The 8,101-nt window shown below is 45.9% G+C and overlaps 1 protein-coding gene across 2 annotated transcripts; it reads right to left on the reverse strand.

Moving 5' to 3' along the window:
- Positions 1–1,485: 1,485 nt before the first annotated feature.
- Positions 1,486–6,261, reverse strand: LOC115402211 (L-threonine 3-dehydrogenase, mitochondrial-like). 2 transcript variants are annotated; one of them, XM_030110716.1, is made up of 9 exons: positions 6,109–6,261; positions 4,374–4,568; positions 4,227–4,269; positions 4,032–4,102; positions 3,296–3,445; positions 3,016–3,188; positions 2,840–2,930; positions 2,335–2,604; positions 1,486–2,088 (listed from the first exon to the last, which is right to left on the reverse strand). In XM_030110716.1, exons 2-9 carry the CDS (start codon positions 4,558–4,560, stop codon positions 1,949–1,951), a joined length of 1,125 nt encoding a protein of 374 aa, XP_029966576.1. In that variant the 5' UTR covers positions 4,561–4,568; positions 6,109–6,261; the 3' UTR covers positions 1,486–1,948. The 2 variants fall into 2 exon arrangements, with proteins under 2 accessions (XP_029966576.1, XP_029966575.1); XM_030110715.1 differs by lacking the exon at positions 6,109–6,261 and adding an exon at positions 5,162–5,174.
- Between the last annotated feature and the right edge of the window lie 1,840 nt (positions 6,262–8,101).

The following is an 8,101-nucleotide window of genomic DNA, read 5'->3' on the forward strand; positions in this document are numbered from 1 at the left end:
TTCCACCTTTTGGCCAGGCTCGAGAATGTCAATAATCTTGCAGTTTTCCCTACACAATCTAAGACGCGGATGTTGTGTTTTAAACAGACATTTAGTTCTATGATTCTTTTTCCATATTTAACTTTCGAAATGAACTGTGAAATCTTTGGAAAACACTCTTTTGTTCCGTCTGTACACATTGGACTTGGGTGTGAAAACCCTGAACGGTCACAAGAACATGTGAAAATGTACCTTTTCAAGGTTTGCTGACATTTATGTGCATTTATGCGATCATCGTTCCACCCAGAGAGCGCCTGTGCTGCCAGCATTACAGTTTTGCTGAAGGACGCTCAGAGAAAACAGCTACTGATTAGCTGTGAGGAGTTGAAACGAAAGCCTGCGCGCTCATCTACTTCACCATCGCAAGGTGAATTTAACTGTATTGCACACTCAGCCTGCCTCTCTCCTTGCTGTGTGCGTTTCACCTAGAGGTCACCCAACGGCCAAAGCCACTGACACAATGAAACTGGAGGCGGGCTGTCAAGTGTGAAGCCGATAACAATGCTGCACCGAGGGTGGCGGTTCACCATCTCAGATGCTTTTATTGACGTGCTGAGTAACACTCTTTATTTCGCCCTTTTTTTTCTCACTGCTGCAGTGTGGAGTCCAGTTTTCAGTGGAAACCTGAGAGTGCTGAGCATGGATCCTGCAGAAATTAAAGTAGAACTCTCTTCTAACAGCTTTTGTTTTTTTCCGAGAATAACACAAATATTCACACTTTTTGACATGTTTGGCAAAGAAAGCTGTCTTCCACCTTAAGGCGGCAAAACTTGTTTCTCGCTGACTGTGGTGTGTTCTGGTTAGTCTCAAATTCGAAACTGCCAGAGATGAACAGCTCCCGTCATGCAGCGACACATACGGGCACAAACAAGACCGGGAACGAACAGGGATGTGGAAAAAGAAGTTTATTGTCAAAGCTTGTCATAAGATTGAAAAAAAAAAAAAAACAAAAAACAAAAAAAACCTGAGCCTTGTAAGACTCTCACATAGAAACCACTTTCCTTGACAGAGTTAGACACCGCTACGTGGGTGAATACAGACGAGAAATGCCGTCACGTCTACATTCAGGGCCACAATCTTAGTGCTGATGAAAAAAAAAAAAAGACAAGTAAACAGGATCACTTAGAAAGAAAAAAAAAGAGAGTTGAGAAATGCTTTTATTCAAAGCATCCAAACATTTAACACCGACAGAATAAATAATGTTATGAGGAATAAACAGAAGAACGATTCCTAAGCATTCTTGTGCCGCACTGCTCGAAATACAGAAGCGCTGTATCAGATAATCACTCCAGCAGGTGATTAAGGTTAATTTATCGATCAGAAATTATTCCCTCTACAGTGCATCAAATGATACAACTTGTGTATTTGTGCACCGGCTGATTTATTTTTGGGAGCTCAAGCCTGAAATTTGATAAATATTGGGGCATTTAGCAGAAAAACAAAACCCTGACCCATCTAGAGAGTGAAAGACAAGCGAGTAGAAACGCTTAAAATGCTTCACGTATGTAAATCCTCCTTTTTTCTTTTTTTTTTAACACGAATTTTCTTCCCAGAAAAATTTTTTGCACAATTCCTCCACATACGAGTCATCTTCCTTTTCATCCCAACAAGTTTCCACAGGCCAGGTTCATATCCCTGATACTGCCGACAGCCTTCGGGGGCAGGGAGGGGGAGGGGTGAGTGGATGAACAGGAGCAGAGAGGATTGTCTGACCCGCACACACCTTTTGCATTCTGGAGACGGGGGGGGGGTGGGGGGGAGCCTGGCGCCAGGCAAGCGGAGCCCTTTCTGATTTTGCAGAGAGAAGTGAGAGAACGACTATGTACAGGCCATGTTTCTCTATTCTCTTTGGTCAGTCTTCACATTATTTACAAATAAAAAAATACTCCAAATGAAGCGCCGGCCGCCCTCAGTTGGCACGAGCCATGCGCGTTTCTGCTCCGAAGTAGTTGAGCATCGTCTGGACGAGCTCTGGGAGGTCGTAGTCGTGTTTCCAGCCCCAGTCCTTTCGTGCGTTGGAATCATCGAAGTTCATTGGCCAGCTGTCGGCTGAGAAGAAACGCATCAAGAGAAGAGTTCAATGAATTTTTATATTTCTAAACAGATGAGAAAACCCTTGATCTTTGTCTAAAATGACCAGAAGTTCACGGTGGCTGAAGTTGGCATACTTTAAACAAACACTGCTGACATATCTGGCTTTGTTGACTTTGTTATACAAGAGAGGGATTCGAACTGCTCGCTCGGCAGAATATAAAGGTCAAAGGTCAGCGTCCAACGGATCAAAACGTGTCTCACCGATGGCCTGTCGTACGTGGTCCACGTCGTACGTCACCTCCAGCTCCGGCATCTGCTTCTGGAGCTCCTGGGCCAGCTCCTCCGGGGTGAAGCTCATGGCGTTGATGTTGTAGGTCCTCATGCTGAGCGTGTCGGCCGGCGCCTCCATCACCTCCAGCGTGGCGCGCAGGCAGTCGTCGATGTACATCATGGGCAGCCGCGTGTCGGGCTTCAGGTTGCACTCAAACTTGCCGGTTTTGATGGCGTCGTGGAAGATCTGGACGGCATAATCTGTTCAGAGAGAGGAAGGTATAATTAGTAAAGCAATAGGCTTAGAAAACGGGAGTTCAGCAGCAACTGCCTGTCATTAGGGTGGAGAAGCCTTCGGGGCGAGTCGGCTGACTTAAAAATAAAATGGAGCGCTGGTTACATAACCAACTTCTAACCTGACAGAAGAGTTACAGGAAGCAGGTGTCCATGAACAGTGGAGCCTGCTGCCTGCTCAGATTCACTGATATCTCCTTACCTGTCGTGCCGCCGCCGGGTTGAGAATCAGCCGAGATGATTCCCGGGTAGCGGAGGCAGCGGAAGTCCAGCCCGTAGCGGTGGTGGTAGTACTGTTCAGACGGGACGCAGTTATTACCCAGAAATACACGTCTGTCAGTGATGAGAGGAGTCATTCAGAGCGGACGTCGGTCTCACCTCTCCCATCAGCTCGGCGTGAACTTTGGAGACGCCGTAGATGGTGCGGGGTCTCTGCACGCACAGGTCCGGCGTGGGGTTTCGGGGGGAGGTGGGGCCGAAGGCGCCGATGGTGCTCGGGACGAACAAACGCAGGCCGTGCTCCGCCGCGATGTCCAGGATGTTGTGAAGGCCTGAGGAAGCGGCGCAGACACACGTGCATGAGCAAACTGCTGCTCAGGGAACGTTTCAGGGAGAATTTCACTGATGAAAAACACTGAAGAGTCACGAGTTCGCTCACCGGTGATGTTAACGGAGCGTGCCAAGGCCACATTGGCTTCTCCGACGGCGCTGAGGAGGGCGCTGTAGTGAACCAGCCAGGTGATGCGGTTGTTCACCACAATTTCCCGCAGGTTCTTGTAGTCCAGGATGTCTGAGTAGATGAAGGGACCTGAGAGAGGAGACAGAAAGGATCCAATAGTTTCTAGAGTTCAAACTTCACAGAAATGTGGAGTAATTAGAGCAAAACCTCAAGAAAATCAGCTTTTACAGTCCTGACCAACTGTCTGGGATGCGGTTGAGTGAAGCAGTGTCTTATTATATTTTTTTGTATTTGTTTCCATTTTGCCAAGTCACTCTCTGTTCTTGTAATTTAAAGTATTGACCTAAAGCAAATTTCTGGAAACTGTGACGTCCACTGGAGTATAAATAAAAGAAAATCAATACTGAATGACGACGTATTTACTGATGTCGTGGCTGATTGGAGAAAAAAGTCTGTGAAACATTTGTAACATATGAGCAGCCTTTGTTGCCCAGTCCCTGAACTTTTTGGAGGTTTAGTCAATAGACAAACAATTTAAACCTTGTTATCAAGGATTATTACCCAGCTCTTTGGGTACCATCCAAGTCAAAGCCACGTTGCAGGACATGAGTTTGATTTAATTTTGCACCTATGGACTCAGATCTGTGGGATTTCCTCATTTGCGATGAAACACTATATGTAGAAACTGTGTTTCACATGAGTGTATGTGACTCACCGCTGTGGTACACGTTGCTCGAAGGTTTCCTGATATCTGACAGAATGACATTGTTCTTCCCAAACCTTTTCCTGCGAAAAAGCCCACATTATGCAACGTCAAAAAACAGTCAAACAATCCCGTGACAGTTTGCGTAAAAGCTGACAACAGCTGGAGGCGAGTCACACTCCTGTGTGTCACTAAACAAATTCTTACCTCAGTAATTTGGCCAGCCCAACCCCGAGCTGTCCCAGACCACCTGTGGGAATGAGAAGCACACAGACAATGAATAAACTTCAATTAAGAACTATTAACACTAAAGTAAACAGTATTTACCATCCAAGCCCAGCGTGCCGAGTTTACCTGTGATGAGCACCTTGGGGTGGTCTGTCTCGGAGAAGGACACGGAGTGGAAGCTGGCATCAGACGTCACCTGACGTGGGGAGAAGCTGATGCTGCGCACCGCCACTGTCAGGGGCTGACAGCCACACCCTGGGGTGCCGAGCAGGGCCTGCTGGGCCACCTTGCTGAGAGTTCTGATGACAGGCATGCTGGTACCTGCAAGAGCAAAAACGTGAAGGATTTTGAATTCCAGTCTTCTCAGATGACTTATTTAAAAGAGATTTTCAAAGCTGGTGTTTGTCATTCCAGTCTTATAAGATGTGTTCATCTGGCATCGTCTGATGGTCGAAGCTGTTCTGTGTCAAGTGTTTTGGGCTCGTTTCCAGGACAAACAGACACAAACAGACTCAGCGACCGGACAGGGGATTTGGAGACGCAACTCGGCTTGCATCGATTTCAAGCTGCTCTCCAAATGACACCAAAGTTTTGGGAAAACGTCCTTAGTTTTGGGGGAAAAGTTGCGTCAGCGTGGGATGACACGTCGGCGACAGTCGAGGACAAATGACAGACTTCATGCAAATAAAACCAGCGCAGCGCACCGCAGCGCAGCGCAGCGACGCAAACAATGCGCACCTTTGTCCTTCAATCACAGACATTATGTTTAACAAAAACTTACATCTTCTACACAAGGAACGCCAAAACGCATTAAAATAATCATAACACTTATGATAAAACAGCCCATCTTTGTGTCTCGTTAATTATATGTTCTTCAAGTTTAGCGCAACGCATCATTTCGGAGGTGGACTCACCGCGAGGACAGGGTGCTCCCAAAAAAAGGAAGGAGCAGAGTAACTTGAGAGTATTTATACTGCCCTGCCTTCAGCAGGGGCCAATCAGGGAGAGAGGGCGTGCAGGAGAAAGCAGCAGAGGAAACGGTGCCAAGATCAGGTGGCGGGGATTATGTATCTCCAAACATTTGATGATTCACCTGTTATTACGGTTTTCAACTTATTTTGGGTGGAATTTGAAGAATTAAGCGGAGATCATTTCAAGTTAAAGCGAACATTTAAAAACTAGTTTAAAATAATATTATGAGAATTCCTAATGAAAACGCTTTGTTATATGGGAAGTCATATCCATCTCTCCCCCACAAACACGGTTCACAACAGTTGCGCAACAGGAGCACAGACTTGCCCCCCCCCCCCCCCCCCCCCCCAGCCCCGCCCTTTCTGCTGATGCCGCGCGTCAGGGCGCATCTCCATGAGATGAAGATTCCCTCGGTCACAATAACTCCTCTGACCTCCCGCTGCTTCTCTGCACCCGATCACCCCGAATAAGCTGCCAAAGTGATTAATAAGTGAGAGGAGCCTCTCTCTTTTTTTTTTTTTTGTGATGTAAAGCGTCTCTTTTCAAATGGAGAGCAAGGAGAGGCAGACTGCCACCCAGACAAATGAAACCAGGCCAGTGAACCGGGCTGAGGCTGCGCTGGCGCACGGCCTGAACCCTGCGCGTCACGGTTACACCATCCAATAGACCCTGCTCGAGAAGGGATTTCAGTTTAGTTAAAAAAAAAAAAAAAAAAAACGGAGAGGGTTTCAGAGACAGAAGCATTGTAACCTTGCAGCTGAGCACGTGTTCGTGGCACAACTGAGGCTGCGATCGCGTAAAATAAAAAAAAAATCAGACGAATTTTATTTTGTGGCTATTTAAATGCCAAAAGAAATTCTGAATGTATAGCGGAAGTAGTTTTACTTACTAGTGAATATTTATGAGTATAATCAGTCCAAGAAAAAGAAAAAGAAGAAAGAATCCAGTCCGGCTCGTTCCTCTGGGAAAGATGCTTCTTCCTCCTCGCGCGGCTCCCGTCGCTCCTCTGCGCTCTGACGCGATGCCGGCTGTGTTATCTCCGTCCTGTGTTGCATCAGCTGCGCCTTCAAGTTATATATCAGCGGCCATCTGCTTTCAGGGGAAGCCGGCTTTCGCCTGGGATTGGTGGAGCGCCGGAGGTGCGGTCCCCTCACGGCTGACCACTCCTTCCCACGCAACGTCACCGACGCCCGGTGCGCCCGGTCCGGCTGCGCGTCCCCGGGCAGGGGATACCTGCCAGAGGTGATCGGTCCCGTGCGTGGTCAGGAATACACTTTTAACTGTAAGGAGAAATGCAGAAAAAAACCGTAAAAGTTTGTAACCAAAGAACAAAAAAACAGTGAAATGAGTATTTCTTAAATGTACACAAAACAAAATGTACTTTTATTAAAGTAAAATAGAAGAGAATGGGTTATGAATGTGCAAATAAATACAGGCTTTACTCATATCAGCATTAAAAGGATGAAATTAACAGAAAAACAGCAACAGTATTTACAAGAAGCACTCAGTATTTTAACAATAACCTAGTTTTGTAACTGATGTAACCATAGTTTTGTTTGAGCACTTTTCACCTCTCTTTGCACCTCTCGTGACAATCAAACTATTGAAGTGTGTTGAGCTGGACTGGATTGTTCTGCTCCTCCCATGCTGACAGGTAAAATATTGAAACCAGTTTTCAAGAGTAGATCTGTTTGTTACACAGCTGGCATTAATTACTGTCATGACCCTGATCAAGGCAGGATTTATTGCAGAGCGGTTTGCCAAATGGAAAGGTTAATGTGCATATAATGTTTGTATGAAGGCAATAATTTGATTGTGGCACACTACTGTAATTTGTAACACTATATAACAACCTTTTTAAAGTCTTCTTTCATTCAACAACTTTTTATTGGTGACACATCTATAAAAGCTTCATACTAAGGATAAATATAAATAACCAAAGTGTTGTTGATTTTGTGTGCATGAGGAAAGTTTTTCCTGAAATATTTGAGGACTACAATAATAAATCAGTGAAAATATTTTTGGATAAGCTTATGACTGCCTTACAATAAGATGACTGATTAAATGCAAGACTGGGGGGCTTACCTGTGTGGAGTCTGCATATTTTCTAAGTGTGCAGACTCAGTAGTTTGAAGACAGACATATTAATGACCTGTCTGAATAGATGTAGAAGTTTATAGGTGCGTGTGTTCAGTGTATGTGTGTATTGTCATGTGTTTGCTCTGTGGTGGACTGACCACCTGTCCAGGAGGATCTCTGTTACCCTGAAATCATCTGGGATCACTTCCGACATCCTGTCAGGCTAAGTTGGATAAAGAGTGTGTGGAGGCACCTGCTGGATAACTCTCTTCACCACTGAAATAGATATTTGTCATTGATTTGATCGATCAACAATCATTTTCAGTATAAGCAGTGTGTGGTTTGTTTGGTCATTCAGCTGCATCACTACGAAGCACAAGTATTGCACAGCCTCAGAAGCAGCCCAGCTGTCAAACACAACCCCACAAAACAAATAAGCTCACATGTTTCTAGAGACGCAAGGTCTACACCCTCCATCCACTGATCCATTGATCCATTCCATACTAGAATCATTTTTAAGGACAAATCTTCACAGCTGTAGATTCTGTCCAGTCTGGCAGCAAAAGCGAGACGTGAGCCTGTGCAGCATCTTTGATTTGAATCAATTCATGTTTATTGAGTGAAAGGTCTGATGCCAGTGTGTACACACCCCTCTGCATGACTTTGAGATTTGTTTGCAGTAGATAGCAGGGAGCCAAGCTGGCCGGCGGGCTGTGGGAGCGGAGGGTGGGCTTCCAGCTCTTATCTGAGTGGTGGACGGGTGCACACCCCCCGTGGCTGTCATCACCGGAGAGGAAACGGCT

Source organism: Salarias fasciatus, chromosome 15 (genome assembly GCF_902148845.1).
Source record: "Salarias fasciatus chromosome 15, fSalaFa1.1, whole genome shotgun sequence".
In the NCBI taxonomy this organism is placed as follows: domain Eukaryota; kingdom Metazoa; phylum Chordata; class Actinopteri; order Blenniiformes; family Blenniidae; genus Salarias; species Salarias fasciatus.

Bases quoted from the DNA above. Each gene is read 5' to 3' on its own strand.
- LOC115402211 (XM_030110716.1), bottom strand. From the start codon at position 4,560: ATGCCTGTCATCAGAACTCTCAGCAAGGTGGCCCAGCAGGCCCTGCTC. The intron at 4,270-4,373 runs GTAAACTCGGCA...TCATTCCCACAG, and splicing joins CCCCAAGGTGCTCATCACAG to GTGGTCTGGGACAGCTCGGG. The intron at 3,446-4,031 runs GTGAGTCACATA...CTCCTCTCTCAG, and splicing joins GAGCAACGTGTACCACAGCG to GTCCCTTCATCTACTCAGAC.